At 39.5% G+C, this 17568-nt stretch overlaps 1 protein-coding gene across 2 annotated transcripts; it reads right to left on the reverse strand.

The window, feature by feature from the left end:
• Positions 1 to 7665: 7665 nt before the first annotated feature.
• Positions 7666 to 11053, reverse strand: LOC129235909 (serine/threonine-protein phosphatase 2A regulatory subunit B'' subunit gamma-like). Of its 2 annotated transcripts, none has more exons than XM_054869984.1 (3): positions 10516 to 11053; positions 9626 to 10412; positions 7666 to 8556 (listed from the first exon to the last, which is right to left on the reverse strand). In XM_054869984.1, the coding sequence occupies exons 1-3, from the start codon at positions 10952 to 10954 to the stop codon at positions 8466 to 8468; spliced, it is 1317 nt and encodes a 438-aa protein (XP_054725959.1). In that variant the 5' UTR covers positions 10955 to 11053; the 3' UTR covers positions 7666 to 8465. The 2 variants fall into 2 exon arrangements, with proteins under 2 accessions (XP_054725959.1, XP_054725958.1); XM_054869983.1 differs by having other exon boundaries at positions 9626 to 10424.
• Between the last annotated feature and the right edge of the window lie 6515 nt (positions 11054 to 17568).

Here is a 17568-nt window from a genome sequence, read left to right on the forward strand (position 1 = left end):
CTTGCAAGTCCAAACCCTTTAAAAATATGCACTGCGGATGCCGCGGCTTCCATGAATTCATATCCATCTCTAGCACAAACCCCAAAGCTATTAGAAAAGGCATGTAGCTGGCTCTTCGGCTCGACTCTGCGCAAAGTTACAGCGCAATTTGCCAAACTTTTGTCCGCGACTCACTTCTCGCAGTAAGCAAACGGTCATTTCGATAATGAGCGCACCAAAAAAATGCAAAGTATCCGGGGAATTGTAACGCCGCATAAAGCAGGATATGGTAAAAAATTTGAAAAGTGAACTGCAAAGTCGAAATGTGTGTGCGCGAATATGCAACACTTTATGCAATAGCGGAAATCCTTGGGGATTTGAAAAGTTCGACTGCGTTTTCACTGGGGTAAGAGTTGGTAATGCATCTGCCGGGTTCTCATTTTCCGCTGCGAATGAAAGTTTGAACACAAAAACATTTGGGGGATCTATGCACACATACTTACATATGTACATATTCGAATGGAATGCGCGAGAAATGGCGGGAGCGTAAACTCAGCTACGGCTGTTTGTGCCCAGACAAATGTCAACTGACAACACAAACGAGCTAACCAGTTAGACAGGCAGGCAGTTAGCCAACCATCAAGCAACCCTTTGAGTTAACCAATGCGACCAAGCGAGCGGTGAAGGAGAAAATGAACTGTATGTCAAATGTGCGGTCGAATACCGAAACGAAATGAAAGGCCGACAGTTAAAGATAGACGGAGTGGACAGTGAATCGCAGACAGTTGATTTGCATACCTTTTCCGCGTTGGTATACGTAAATGGGTATTAGAGTGCGCAAAAATAATGAAACGCAAATGAATGTTTTATAAATCTTTGCGAGTGATGGATAGTTATGGGTGTGATTCACCCGCAGTGCTTATTTACGGGTGGACTCGCTTAAGGTGCTTTTTGCATTTTGTGCGGCAATCAAGATACACATACATACAAACACCAACGAGGCTCTGGGCTCATCTCTACCCCTTATAAAATAAATAATAATAATTATGCACAAAATGCTCCGATTTTCACGGGGTTGCTTGCATTCTGAAGCTAATCTCACCTGGAAAGTTATTTTTCGCATAAATTGCATAAACTTACAAGATGGGAGTGTCTATAATCCGAAGTGTGCTAAAAAGTCATAAAATAAGTCTTCAAACTGCAATAAATCAAAAATTATTCAACGATTGGGCTATTATTTTTGCGCTATAAAACTTTGGAATGTTTACTATCACTCTGCATTAGTGAAATTTATCAATATATTCTGTCAAAAAAGTACCGGGAATTATTCAATAAAACGGAAAATAATTAGTTAATCATCAAAATTTCTTTTGTCGTCTTCAAAATAGGCTCCATTCGAAGCAATACACATATGCCAACGATTAGTCCAGTCATCAAAGCTATTTCTATACGCGTTTGAAGAGATCTTCTTCAGCTCCTTTAGCGAATTTTCCTTAATGCCCTCTATCGACTCAAAGCGGCGTCCACGAAGTGGCAATTTAAGTTTTGGGGAAAAGGAAAAAGTCACAGAGGGCTAAATCCGGTGAATGGGGCGGGTTTTTGTTTTTCTCTTTTTCCGGGATGACATCCGTGAAGAGGAAACTCTCATGAATACTGCTATACCAGCATGCACAACTTGTAGCCTCACAGCTACACCTACGTACTAAAAAACTCTCCACAATCTACCAGGCTCTCCGCGGAACTGCCATGAAGGTATTATCTCACGGGACTGGTTAGCTCAGGCTGCTAGCTATTTCGTCTACAATGGGTGGTTGTTCGATGATATTTGTGGAGTTTTTGGTCAAAAAAGTGTTTTCAATATGAGCCTTGTGAGATGGTGCGCTATCATGGTGCAAGATCCATGAGTTTTCTTTCCAAAAACGGTCACATTCTCTCTCCAACATCACATAACTTCCAAATAATACTATTTATTCACCGTAGAACCAAGAATGAATTCCGAGTGCACAACACTATGATAATCAAAGAAAAGGAGTAGCATGACTTTCGCTTTTGACCGACTTTGACGTGGTTTTTTGTGTTTCGGTTCATGTGGATGGTGCCATTCAGCCGCCTGTTAACTGGCTTGCATGTGAAGCTCATATACCCATGTCTCATCACCTGTTATGATGCGCTGGATAAACGTTGGTTCTGAATTCACATGCTCATGCATGTGTTCAGCCAACTTCTTCCTATAAATTTTTTGAAAGAAATTGAACTCTCTTGGAACGAGTAGAGCAGCCACGCATCTTATGCCCAATTGAGACCTCCCTCAAACTTAAATGATTGTTTTCCAGCACCATTTCTTTCACTTTATCGACGTTTTCATCCGTTGAAGACGTTGATGGGCGACCAGATCGGAGTAAATCTTCCACGACTTCTCGGTCATCTTCAAAAGCCTTGTACCACTTGTAGACCTGTTTTTTGATAAAGCACACTCGCCATGGGCTTTCTGCAACATTTTCACGATTTGGCATACGAATTTCTTTGTTCGATATTTTTATACATAGTGAAAATTGCAGAGCACAGCTGCGGTTGACTGATATAATTAAATGCCAAAAATAAGTTAATTAACGATTGCGCTCAAACTCTGCGACACTATAGAGGACATTCCAACAAAAAAAAAAGTTTGGCCTTTAAGTATGTGTAACGCGCGCTTTTTAAGGGAACAATTCCTGATATTTTTTGACAGAATGTGATTTCTGATTACTATTAAAAATTGTAAAACAAAAGGAAAATTAAAAAAAACCATTCCTGTTTATTTGTATGTTCACTGTGCGCCAAACTCCACTAAACGGGATAAGCGAAAATTAGCAGAATGGCAAGGAAAAAATGCTCTCTGATTTCCACAACTGTCGATTTGTTTTTGTGTTGCTCACTGCTCTTTCGTACATACTTTGCCTGAACTGCAGAGCAGCCCAAGCCGGGTATTTGCCATATATTTACATATACAGTGCATACAAAAAATAAAGCATCGTACAATGGTTAAGTATACTTTTTTTTACTTTTACCTTCAATGACTCTAAATTAGGCGGACAAAGTTTATTTTTGATCGAAATTAAAAATTCATAATCAAAGTTTAAATGCGCACAAACGAAATAAAAATAATGGAATATAAGGAAAGAGGCAGATTAAAATGCAAATGGGTTAAGATTTGCATTTTTGACTAACTTTTAACGAAATCCTTTGAATAGAGCTCGTTGTCGCAAATTCGTTATTCATCATTTATAAGGATAACGGTGTAGTGGGTTTAAGTTTGGAATTGCGCTAGTGTGCGAAGATCCTTGGCTGAATATTCCCCATGCACGCTGACGTATAAGTACAAAGTACACTCTTTCGAATCCTAGGATAGGTGAAAATTTTAAGGCCTTTACAAAAATTCTGATGAGCTGTTGAAAAACTGCTTTAATAAAAGTGAGCCCAAATGTTATAATGGATGCCAAAACAGGCATTGAAGTTAGTTTAGATGAGTTGTGTGAGAGAATTGGGAGGAAAATGTTAAAATGCACACTTTTGTAAACATAAATGAAAAGTTAGATTAGGCTGATGTTAACCCGGTGTTTTCTAGAACTTTTTTTCGTCTTATATTTTATTGTAAAAATGTATACTTGTATATTTTCGCTCCCTGAGCACGAAAATGAAGTCAATTTTTAAATACGTTGTTACTCTTTTCCTATATAAATGCGATAAATGGTATGCCTAGATCGCCTAGAGTACAGGTTTCTTATGAAAGAGAAAATAATTTTTGGGCATAAGTTAAGTTGGGTTAGCCAGGTTGCTTGCCTAAGACAAGACACTCGGTGGGCTTAAGCCCCATTTTGATACCTGCATTTGGTTTCCATCACCTAATTAAGTTGCTTAAACCACTTAGATCTTTTTAAGAAGGGAACTAGTGACTCCAGTGACACATTTTGCAAATTTTCCCCGGTCCCCAAACAAATACTCGCCAAATATTTAGCACGGCTTCTTTACAGTGCAGGGCACTCTCAAAGGAAGTGTTCTACCGATTCAATTTCTTCTTCATCTCCATAACTCCTGCAAAAGTCATTACGAGATACACCCATTCTACTGGCTAGTGTGCCAATATTGCAGTGACCCGTTTTAGCACCTTTGAGGACGCTGATAGTTGATCTGTTTAGTCCAAGCAGACATTTTGTTTTTTTAAGATTCAGTTTTTGAAGGCTCTGCAGTTAGTAGTCGGAGACCACCTTTTGTTGGTTTCCGCGATTATGCTCAAGTCAATGGCAATGTGCAGTTAATTTAGAGGAATGTTTATATCCTCTACCATTCGCTGAAAGTCAAGTGCAGCGCCTTTACTTGCACACTCATCCGCTCTTTCATTTCCCTCCACTCCAGAGTGACCAGGGACTCAACAAAGTGGGGTGTTGTGTTTTTGGATATGAGTGAGCGACCTCCTATGTTCTTTAACACATTTTGAATCCTTTATCGCTGGTTGAGTATCAAGAAACTGGTAAGGTTTGCTGGAGGTAAGCCCATTAGTCTTATCGTTTGTGCTGATTTGTCTATAGCGTAGATCTCAGCTTGGAAGACGCTACATCAGTCTGAGGATCTTAAGGAGCAATTTAACGAAAATTGTTCCGACTACACTCTCCATCCAGTGCCATTATCCATCTTTGAGTCATCAGAATAGATATGGTGACCCCTGAAGTGAAAGGTGGTTAGTGTCGTGCGGGGTCGATTCTGAATAAGTAGGAGATTAACCTGCTACAGTATCCAGAACATAGCTGTGCCAAGGTTACGCGAGCTCTTCGTCTGCAATAGGTGGTGGTTGGACTCCGATGACGGCATTCGGGGGTCGGGAGCTTAAAAGGGTGGTAAGAGTCTTCCGATGATTGTCGTTAATTGTCTGTCTGTGCACTGTCCGATCCAGTAATTTTCGGGTAGTTTTGTCCTGGATCTCGCGTAATTGAAGAGGTGCCTCCTGACGTGCCTGGGAGGCGGCTCAAGTTCAAGCAGGTTTTTGCATGGGTGGGGCTTGCGGTAACCACCTAACCGGATGTACAGGGTTGGCCATATTAAACTGACCCATGTGCTTATTAAAAAAATATGGAAAAATAAACATTTTTTTGTGTTTCATTGTGAAAAACATTTAATTTAGTTCAAGGAGATTCGTTTACATCACTTTTTGAATATGATATCGCGCAAGTGGTCGCCCTTAGCTCGTATAGCGTAATGTGCCCGTTTTTCGGCGTTTTCCATAGTTTTGGCCAGCGTCTCGGCCGATATGGCGGCTATTTCCCGTCGGATATTGGCCTTAAGTGCGCCTAGTGTCTTTGGTTTGTTGACGTAAACCTTAGATTTCAAATAGCCCCAAAGAAAAAAGTCCGGTGGCGTCAAATCCGGTGATCGTGGCGGCCAGTCAAAATCGCCGCTTTTTGATATCAAACGGCTAGGGAACAAAGTCTTCAATAAGTTGACGGTGGCTCGTGCTGTGTGTGGTGGTGCGCCATCTTGCTGAAACTAGAAGTGCTCCATACCATTTTCACGAACAATCGGCATCACAAAATCGGTTATCATGGCCCGATAACGCTCTTGATTGACGGTCAATGGTTGGTGTTGACCATTTTCAAAGAAGAACGGCCCAATGACCATATCAGCGCAAATGCCACACCAGACTGTAACTTTTTGGTCGTGGAGAGGTACCTCTTCAATAATTTGAGGGTTTTCAGTGGCGTAGAAACGGCAATTTTGCTTATTTACGGTTCCGTTCAAGGAGAAATGGGCCTCATCACTCATAATGATTTGATGCCAAAAATCCTCATCAGTTTGGGCCATTCGGACGACAAAATTGGCATATTCCAAGCGACGAGGCTTATCGTCCGGCAACAGTTGTTGATTTAGTTGTATTTTGTACGGGAATATCCCCAAATCCAAACGAATGATACGTCGTAGAGTGGTCCGAGGGATGTCCAACTGAGCAGAACGACGATTACCTGACGTTCGCGGCGATGACTCGATACTGGCTCGTACGGCCGCGATATTTTCGTTAGATCGTCTTGGCCGCTTTTTATTTGGACGTCGGGTATTAGCCACAGTGCCGGAAGACAAAAATCTTTTGTGCATTTGCTTGATTGCGTTCTTTGACGGCGCACTTTTCACTTTATTTTTTTTTTTCTCCACGCACGTTGCGTTTTTACAATCGAGAAGGAATTTTGAATGTACAGCTGAACAATTTCAGCGCGTTCTATTGGGGTGTACTGTTTCATGGTATAAATCTCCTTCGACTGACGCTTCCAACGCGGTATGTCATTAGCTGATCTGAAATTACAGTAAAAAGTTATAGGGTTACTCAATGGGTCAGTTTAATATGGCCAACCCTGTAGATGTTAAAATGGTCAAAAGACGCAGACCTAATGGCAGTGTTTTGGCAAGTCTGGAGCTTTATCCACTGCGTGTCACTGGTTCCAGGTGACCAGACCGACCTATTGCCTTAAATGTCGATAGCAAAATTTCTTTGTCTTTGCCCCAAGTGCTGCCGGCAAGCGATTTGAGGACCTTGTTGCGATTTTGGACTTTAGTGGCAATAGCGGTTAAATCAGCTGAGAAGGAGAGCAAACTGTCGAGATAACTCCCAAGATTTTGGGGTTATAAACAATCGGTATTGGTGTATCTTCGACTTTTACCTTAAGTTGTAGTTTGACCTCCTTTGCCCATTGTGTCGTTGTCCGACGCCATTATCGAGACTCCCACTGGTGGATGGTGAAAGGACACCACCCTGCAGAACTCCTTGCTTTATTTTCCTCTATTTAGAAATTTGGTCTAGAAATAGCAAATACCACTCCGTGGTAGGAGTGTCGACTGCAAAATATCATTTAGTAGCGTGGCGTGGCTGACAGTGTCGAAAGCTTTTTTTAAGTCCAACGCTACTAGGACAATCCTCCCGCAGGCGCGGTTTTGGTTGAGCGCGCTGTTTATCTGAGTGTTTATGACGGTGAGTGCTGTGGTGGTACTGTGCACTCTTTGGAATCTACGCTGGTGTGAGGCTGGGGTCAAGTGTTTCGTGTAGAGTGGAAATAGAAAGGGAAAGGAGAGTTATCGACCGATAAGATTCCCTTTGGTCGGCGGGTTTCCCAGATTTCAGTAGTGGGACCACTCTCCCTGATTTCCACTTGTCAGGAATTATGAGAGTGGCCATGGACATATTGAAAACCCTTGGGAGCTACTCTACTCCCAATGGACCCAGCTTTTTCAACATCTGAAGTCGCCCACTTAGAGAGTTTCCTTAACGCTGATTGCATGAGCCTGCCGATAGTCGAGAGAAACTCCCCTTTCAATGGGGCGACTACATCGTCCGCATAAGCAACTGTCTTGATCACTGACTTACACCCTTTTTGGGTGTTTGAACGAGCTCTTCCTCCTATTTGTGGCATGCATCTCCATGATGTTTCTCAAATGTCAGGGAACTACAGTTTTAAACCGACTCCGCATGGTCGGCTATTTTTTTTTTTTTTTTTTTTTGACGAGCGCTTTCAAGGCAGAAATACACTCGGAAGTTTGCCATTGCCTGCCGATCGAGGGTTCCTCTGGTTGAATTGCTGCTGTATAAAACCAAAATTGAGACTTTCAATTCATTTTTACTGCATGGAGAACATTGAATGGTGTTTCATTAAGGAGTTTAAATTAGCAAATACGGCCTTTTTACTTTAAATTTAATACGAGTTTAGAATTTAATTACAATTATTTCAAAATTTGCACTAACAGTTTAATACTTATGTTTTAGACGCCTATAATTATTCTTAACGTACCATAACTTATGTAAACAGGCCTGTGATATCATTATAAATGTACGCATATCAGCCTCGCACTGTTTTATTATTAAGTACATTATGTATATATGTATATATGCCGTATACGTAAACTAATTTAAACATTAATTACAAGTTGTCTTTGTAATTAGAAAATCGAAAAAAAACACAATAATTATTTCAACTTTTTCAAATGCGCTTAAGTGGAAATAATAAATCTAAGAAGGAAAAAAAAAAATGATTACAGCTGTTTGTATAGCACAAAGGCAATGCCCAACATTATCTTTAAAATCTAATTTTATTATTATTTCTTATGATTCTCTCCTTACCTAGTCTGCCTAGTTATGCCCAGAGCAGATGTGACGCAGTCGTCATCGCATCTGCAATATCAACAAGCCGTACTTCTGTACTTATAAATACTCGTGCACATAATTATGCCGTATCGCTAAGCTGGAATGTTTGTTGTTGTTAGTGTGAACGTAAACAAAAGCACTTAAATTTAAACGTCGCATTTTGAACAATCTTCACCCTTTTAGGTACTTATGACATAATAGCATAAAAATGGCAGCGCTGTTAAACGTTTACAGTTTCTTAGTCCAGTCGGTACACCTGCACACCTTTCGATGCTGCTGTCTTTAACTTGGCTACAATTTCTATCGTTCAATTTAATTTTCGTGTGCAAAATTAAACATTATGTGAGCCATCCTCACGATTCTCGTACGCCCAGAATTTGTGAAATTCTATTAAGATGGAGACAACAGTTTCTGCTTGTCCACTGCAATGACAATGAAAATGCCAGTGAATGTGCGCACAAAGCAACATTAAAGTTTAATTAGTACATAAGGAGGCTACGTTGCCTGCTCAAACCAGAGTGTAATTAAAATATTCAGTTTGAGCAAACAGCTTTCACACCCAATTTATATACTAAAGTGGTGCACAAATGACTTGCTTATTACAAAGCAACAAGTCACACATTGCATGCGACACTGTTTGTGAAGACAAAAAGCAATGTAGGCACACAACTTGAACAGCAACGAAGAAAAACTGTCTTCAACAAGCAATACTACTTCGGCTCTATCGACAGTGCACGAATTGCACGACGCTGCTTATATGCTTGCATGGCAATGGTAGAAAAACATTCTCATACAAGCTTTGCCGAAAGACATCAAGTACAATGTGTGAATTGGTGTCATATGTATGTATGTACGTAGTGTGTATTAGCACACCTTCGAGATGTATGGAAATTGCAAACATACACATTTCTTCGTTCCCCGCGCACTTTTGCGTATTAAGGGGAGAATATTAACAAATAACGGTAAACTTTCGATGAATAATTTTTAAAGCTATTGAAGTTATGAAATAAGACAGCTTTTAGTAAATTTAAAATCCAATAAAATGCGCAGAAGAATATTTGCAGGCAAAGTGTAAGTTACATTCAAATATTAATCAGAATTTAATTTTTATTCTACAAAACCATCATACCAAACATTAACTGCCTATTTGATTTTAAAATATCAGGAATTCATGTAAGCAAATAATCCACATTTGACACAATTCACTTGTTTGAATTGAATTGTTTTTCATTGCCTTTCAGTGACATTGCTTTTCTTGCTATCTTGCCGAAATATGTGTGTTGTGATAATGCTGAGAGAGAAACAAGTCATACAAAAGCATGATTTGGTTTTCTCTCTAGCTGCTATTGCCTGTTACTGTTAGTTGAGAACAAAACACTGCATTGTTGTGTGAATTTAGCAAATGACTTGAAAGCACATATATGTCGACTTGTGCACCACTTTATTATATACATATTTAATACGTATATATGTATGTATGTATGTGCATACCAATTGATTAAATCCTGCAGTGTGATTTTGAATGGATCCTTCGACTTGACCATGTCGAAAATCTCGTCTTTTAAGTCTTCAAAATTCACTGCCTCCGCATTGACGGCACTTATTTGCTCTTGTATACCTTTGAAGAAGTAGTGCAATGTCTGTGCCGTTAGGTAGCCCTTATGCTGCACGTCCAGTATACGAAAGAGATAGTGCAGCGACTGGGGCTCGTGTCGGTTATCTAGCGCCAAAACGAAATCTAAAAATGTTTTGTAGTCCATTTCGCCATCAAAAGTGCGACACTCATCGAACACGCGATCAAGGAAAACCGAAGTCAATGTGCCCGTGCCATAGCCGGCCAATTCTTGCTTACTCAGCATGCCATTATGATCTTTATCTAAATTTAGATAATTGCCATACACAGTGAGCACCGAAGGCATGGAGAACCAATTGAGTTCTTGTGTCTCTTTAGGCGCTTCCTCATCGCGCAACTCCAGCAGCTCGGTCAACAGACCCGATGCCAGTATGTCACGTATGCGTATGCGACCCGTATGTAAGGGATCCAGGAAGAAGAAAAACTTTTTCACCACCGTGCATACGTAGAAACTTTGAAAGGAAGGTTGCACGCAACTGCTTATCTGCGCTAGCGTCGGTATGATGTCGATGATATAGTTTTCCATGTCGATTTCGCGCAGATAGCCTTGGCCAATTTCATCGTAAAACGACAAACCGATACGCCCCTGCGTCAGCCACACTTTGCGCATTGTGTAATTGAAGATAGATGCGATCTCTACTTTGCCTGCAAAATTCGCTATTCCAAAGGTTTTTTGTAATAAATGTGAAAAAAATATACAAACGCACACACATCAACAACAACAACAGCGTTGTGCGCTCTCACCCACCTGGATACATAGAGTGGCACAGCAGTTTGGCGTAGAGACGCGCAGTTACATATTTTTTACATTTTGCACTCACAGCTTCTAGCAGCTTTAAGTAATCATCGTAGTCGATAAGTTGTTGCCCCAGCGGCGTTACTTGTGTGCAATGTTTCTCCAACAGCGTCCACAAAGCGCCCAGTTCGTCATTATCCAGCAATTCTTGTGAACGTTTTTGTAGAAAAAGCGAGTGCGCTTCTTTGCGCAGATTTTGTCGCAACGCGTTGTGCGCTGGCGGTGGCGCATGGAAAAATTTCGGTATCGTTGAATAAGTGTGATGTTGCAATTGTGGCGTTGCTTTGAGCGGCGCCTCTTCGTCGAACGAGCACAACTCCTCTTCACTTGGCTTCTCTGTGGATACTTCAAGATTCTCAAATTCTTTCACAATATCCGGGTCGAGTTCCATTCTAAGCGTATGTTAATACTTTTCAACACAAAATTATATACGAAACTTCGATGTAAAAGTAATTTTTATCAGTGAATAAAAGTAAATAAGTACAGCTGATTGAGATAGCTGTCAATAAGAATAGACGCCGAGTGTTGCCCAACTGCGCAGCAAACTGATCGTGATGGCAGCGCGTAAGGTTCGAAACATGGCTAACAGGGTGTAGGGGATGAAAAATTAGTACATATATGAAATCATTTATGCAAATATGTGAATATGGTAAAATTATACAATGCATTGGCCCAGAGAGCATAAATATAGGGTTTTTCAGTAAGAGCGCTTCAACTTTTGAACTTTTTTGAATAAAACACAAACGGTTTGACTTTTTTAACTAATTTTTTTTTATTATCGAGTTTGAACATATACATTTAAATATGAAATTCGATTTCTTTTGCATGACCACCGCGTGCACGTTTTACGAAGTCCAATCGTTGAACCCAATTTTCGACCACTCTTTTGCATAAATCGGCCGAAATTCCAGCAATTTCGCGTTCAATATTGGCTCTGAGCTCACAAATCGTCGCCGGCTTATTACTGTAGACCAATGACTTCACATAACCCCAAAACGGGACGGCTTGTTAAATGGACCGTAAAATGGCCGTAATGCTCTTAAAGTAGCAGCAACAGAACGATTATTTTCATAAAAAATTTGCACGACTTGCAATCGTTGCTCAAGTGTGTAGCGTTCCATGATGAAATGTATACTAATGAAGTTTACAAATGACAAGCGAAAACTAAAAAAAAATTGCGTCGTTCGCCCTCCCTATCGGAAAAAAGTTGAAGCACACCTATTGAAAAACCCACTACATAGAGAAGGAGGACTGAACCCTTGGCCCGTTCCTCAAAACAAGGGTAAGAAATTCAACTCAGAAATTAGTTCCCCACAAGTTAACAGTAGGAAATTAATTAATATGGCTGCGGGAGAGAAATGAGTGGGAGAGAGTGACACGCAAGTGTGAAAAAATGTAGTTTATATTAGTTTACATCACAAATTGTTAATGGAATGAGAAGGCGCAAACGTTAAATAACTTTTTTTCGAGTACCAAATTAAAGATTCGTTGTAAGGGATTTCAGATTTTTACTTACCACACTCGAAGAGGATTTCAGATTTTTACCACGCTTGTACAGGGTTTCAGCGAGAATTCAGATTCAACACATGTTCACAGCGAAGAGAATAAATGAACGATTTAGAAAAGTGAAAATCAGTTAGACATTAGCGCAAACATGAAAGACAAATCGTCAACGTACGTAGCCGTTCCGTATTTGACTCAGGTTCGAGTCCTGTACAAATTTTTCTTTGTTCCTTTATGTTGAAGTGAAACTTCTTTAGGCGCGTCGGCGGCCCCAAGGCAGATTGAAAATAGGCGAGTGAAACGGTAAGTTCGGAGCGTTACCGAAATCCGTCAAATGGGCGGGGCCAAGGAGCAGCTGCTCCTTCCCATTCTCGCCTATTCGCTCTCTCTGTCGCTCTCTCGCATCGCAAGCGCCGAACGATGTGAGGGAGCCACCGAGACACGCCGTCTCTCCCCTTCTCTCTCGAATGCCTTTCTTTCTCTCCCGTTTGCTCTATAGCAAACTACCCACGCCGTGCATCAGCCGTTCAGTAAGTGTGAAGCGAGGTTAGGATATTGCGTTGACCTGTGATTCGCACTGAACGAAGCGATATTCTTAATAGTTTTTAACAATATCGCTAAATCGAAGGAATATACGTATTACGGCTATTGATTTTTCTTTATTGCGTAACTATTTAGAGGAAATTCAGTGTGTATTGGTGAACAATTAAGTTACGGGCAAAATGAGTCAGAGTGAGACTGATGTGACGCAAACTTGCGCATCAGATGCGACTCATCAACAGATAGTTGTCTCCAATATGCCTGATGAAATACATGGCAATCCAAGGTAAATATATATTAAGTAAATATATCAAATAAATATATCAAAAAAATATGAAAACCTGAATTTAACACGAGAGAGGGGGGGGGGGGGGGGGGGGAGATCTAAACCGGGGCTCCCATGCATGGAGCAACCAACTTAGAAGTTTCACTTCTACCGTGCGTGAGTCTGACAGACCCTAGATTTTTTTTTGTTGTAATTCTGTGTTCTACGCTCCGCTCTTATGTAAACTTTTCTAAGGCAGTTGTGATATTTTAAAAAATGTTTAGCCGCGTTTTCTTATTTAATTTGTCATAATAAAAAACACCATTGAAAACAATTTGCGCGATCAAAATTGAGCTTCTTTAAGGGGTTACATACGTGCAGAATTTTCAAAAAATTGATTTTTGAAGTGAAACTTCTTAGGCTTCCTTGGACGGGCGAGAATGGAGAGTAAAATTTCAAGGCCATGCAACGGGTTGGGCATTTTCGTTCCGCGCGAGAGAAAAAAGATATAACGTAGAGTAAAAGGAGGGAGAGAGAGAGCTATGACTTATACATATTTCAGATACACTTTAGGCTACTCACGTATTCACTCCCTTTTGTGCCGGCACTCGTCTTTTCTTCCGCTCCTACGCTAAGGCTCTAGTCTAATGCTGAAAACAGCGACCGACGTACGTAGTTCCTTACCGCAGCCCCTAACGAGCACAAAACTGGGCAAAACTCATCCCGTAGAGAACAACTGCGTTCTGTGTATGTGTATGTGTATGTGTTTGGTGATATGTACACAATGTTGCCATTGATATTTTTACTTACACACTTTTTCACACATCCGCGTTATCAGTTACAATTTTTCATTGCTTACTAAACCAAAGCCAAATACCAACAAATGCAAATAGTTCATTTATCTATAATTAACATTATTCAACAGTGTTTTTAAGTTATTTTAATAAAAATTATAATTTTTCTAAGTTTATTTTGTAAATGATTTCGAAATGTACTGCTTGGCAACACTGTATGGTGAGAGAGCAATCAGCTGACAGGGTTCTACGGGAATTTTCAAAAATCCTACTATAAAATCTACGATACGGAAGGAAGTCATTTTTCATTTATATGAGGTTCTCATTAGTTTGATCGTAACAGCTGACAGGGGACTGCGTTTACGTCGTTCACTGTTTTCAGCATAAGTCGTACGACGTTACTCGTATTGTAGGAGTAAGAGAAAACCACGTATACATTATATACAAGGCGTTAGAATATAACTGGGAGAGAAAGAGAGTGACGCATAAACGTACAGCAGTAATGCCATATTACTATAGTAGAGCGAAAGGGAGCAACTGATTGTTAGAATATGATAGATAGTATTGCGCGTGCGCGCGCCTTGTCTATGTACGTTATGGTGTTATGGCCTCTGGTGACGGTCAAGCATTGTTTGACAAGAACTTTATATGTGTGCGTGTCGGCTGATTGACGCTAATATCTAAAATTTTTGATTTTCATCATTCAAAAGCCGACAACAAGTATGTGTGACACGACGACACCCGACTGCACTAACACACACAAAGCTCAGGCAAGCATGCTGGACCGGTCCCGAGGCCATTAGACGCTATATGTACGCTCGGCTCTAATGCCACGCTAATACACCGGAGCGGAAGCAACGTATAGTTACAATACGACAGATCGTATTGTGCGTGCTGTGGCAGTACGCGTTGGCGACAGCCGCTATATATACGCAGTTGATATACACCGTGTATTATTATTAATTTTTATGTTTTCTGATTGTTTTGTAAATGTTGTCTATTTGTATTCTCTGCAAATGTTGTGAATTTATTACGATACATATTCTTTCTCTCTCTCTCTCTCTCTTATTCTCTCTCGGGTCTCTCCCTCTTTCTTTGTCTGCCTTGAAAGTTTCACTTTTGTTATGTGTACTATGCCAGGGCTTCTTAAACTTTTTTATATAGCGACCCCCTTCAAGCTTAGGAAATTTTAAATGACCCCCTCCTCCATATAATGAAATATATATTAACCGTAGATGTAGATGTAATATCGCACTATTTTACAATGTAAATAAAATAAGGATTAAAGGATTAATTGGAAACGTTGACGGGATATCGGTCGTAATAAAACACAATAAATAGAATGACATAAAACTATATATATATTTATTCAATAGAAAAAATAAACTGGCTGAAGTCCCAAAAATTTTCGGTTATGCAGTGGCCAGCTCAAAGCCCTCACATGAACCCCATTGAGAATTTGTGGATTCTCGTAAAACAAAAGCTCGTACGCTATAAAAACCCGCCAAAAGGGATGAATGAGGTCTGGGAGCGAGTCCAGGATGTGTGGTACTCCATTTCGCCACAAACTGTGGCTAAATATACAGAAAGTATGCCAAACCGTATAATGGCATTAAAAAAATCGAAGGGCTTTGGACGAAATATTAAAATAATTTGTTTTTTGTACTTTTTTTTATAAATAAATAAGCGGTGCATAATTGGAACATTTGTGTTTTTATTTTCAGCTCTTCCAATGAGTAGTTGTTGTTGTTAGATTTTAACCGTTATGGGCTCATTTGAAAGCTTACACACTAATTATATAATACATGTACAATTGGATTCAAATAAACAAGCTTGTTTGCGTAGATATGGTACTAAACGTAACTTATATTATTTATGTTCCATTTTTGCACCTTACTGTATCTTGCAAACACTGACACCGGCGGCCAGGCATCAATGTCGAACGTTCAGTTGAAAATCGAGGAGCGCGTTGTATTTATTATTTTAAATGCTACTTCCATATTTTCATTTATAGGCCCTACATAACAGTTTTGCATTGCCACTTTTTTCAAAAAATAGTTATAATAAAACTACAATAGTATTTTGTATGATTTTTATTTGTATTTATATTTGTACGTAGTGTGTATTCTAATATTAAAATTTTATTTATAATGATTGAAAAGTATCAGATCTTTGCGACCTCCTTTCACTAGTCTCGCGACCCCCCTGGGGGTCGCGACCCACAGTTTAAGAAGCCCTGTACTATGCTACACGCACTTTTTTTTCAGATTATTATCATTTACAGTTTTAGGATTATTTCTGTGGAAGTGCTTTGTAAAAATTCCCCATAGATACCAAGTTATGGTAGAAAATATAACTACCCGACTGCCTCGAGCCACTTGAAAGTTAAAAATCGTTTTTCTCGAAACTACTTTTTCCGGCGCGGTCTGCATGATAACTCGTACAGTTTTTAATATTTTTGAGGCGGTTTTTTTTGATAACCGAAAGAGTTTTCTTTAAATTCTGTGGAGCTGGTTTTTGATATTTTCATTAAAGAAATTTTACACGCAATTACAGTGTGACATTTATGATGTGAAACCCATTCGTTCCTTTAAAATGCCGTAAATTTCAAAATTTTCAGAAATTCGAAAATCCGTCTCGAGAGACCATAAATACAACTTTATTTTACAAGAAGTTTTTTACTTTTTACTGATCCATCGACATTTCAAGGGGAAACTTTTTTTCATTGTAGTTGGGTCACGTGATTTTTTATATACTAATTTTTGTAAAAAAAATTAAAATAAATTTTTTATAAAGTTTAAGTACTAATAAACAACGCATAACATTTTTTTATATTTATTTCTATTATGTGACAGTTGTCATTTTGGCCGCAAAAGTAGACAGTTGCCAATTTTTGTGCATTCCGGCATGGCGTACGGCTCGTATGTGGCGCCTTCGACTCTAATACACATAGCCTATTTTGCTGTTAGTCAAATTCATTGCCGTAACGGACCCATTGTGATAGCCCTATTAGTCATCCCATTTTGTTTTGGAATAACTTTTTTACTGAATAAAAAAAAAATATGAGAGGTGGAAATCTTAATTTTGACCTTTACGCGCTCCGTTGCTTGTCTGTTTGTATACTGTAGCTGTATAGTTATTCTTCTTTCTCAGCATGACAGTCCCCTTACTCTTCACTGGGATTTTCCATGCAATGATGGTCAACCCAGTCCCGAGTAAAGGTTAACAGCACCACCAAAGAGTAGGAAAAGCAAGAAGATAGGTAGAGGTGAGAAGCATCATTTCGTAGGATCAGCTATCAAGTCGCACATCACTACCCTTTCATGGGGATTAGTTCACAAGTGTCAAATATAATTGACGCATGGCGCCTTTCGCAAAAATTGTGTATTTTCTGATAGAAAAATTACTTCTACCTTATAAAACCCGCTGTTTTTTTTTTTAAATTCGTTAAATATTTTTTGATCGCGCTTCAATGATTATAGAGAATATTTTGTCGCCGCGCCAATTTATTTTGTGCTTGTGTAATCACAACGTTATATTCCGCGTTTTTTCTCTACTATTCCGTTGTTTGACCAGAGAACGTAAATTGATATGAATTTGATATGAATTTACGTTCTCTGGTTTGACTATTGGCAAGGCGAATCCATTAAAGGTGGTATTGGCAAATCAGCTGATTTGGTTTTTTCTTTCGTTGTGTCCATGTGGCTGTCAGTCCAGAATGAGGCAAAGCGTATTCATTTTTTGTTTTCTACTTTCCCAATACTTTGTTTTGACAATCAAACGTACAAAACATTGTTGTTGGTCTAGTGCCACCACCTTTAACACTAGAACTACGAACCGGTCAAAATGACCGGTTGGAACATTTATTTCCCATTTCCTCTTAAATATTCCAATTACATTTTT

This window comes from Anastrepha obliqua, chromosome 1, assembly GCF_027943255.1.
Source record: "Anastrepha obliqua isolate idAnaObli1 chromosome 1, idAnaObli1_1.0, whole genome shotgun sequence".
In the NCBI taxonomy this organism is placed as follows: Eukaryota; Metazoa; Arthropoda; class Insecta; order Diptera; family Tephritidae; genus Anastrepha; species Anastrepha obliqua.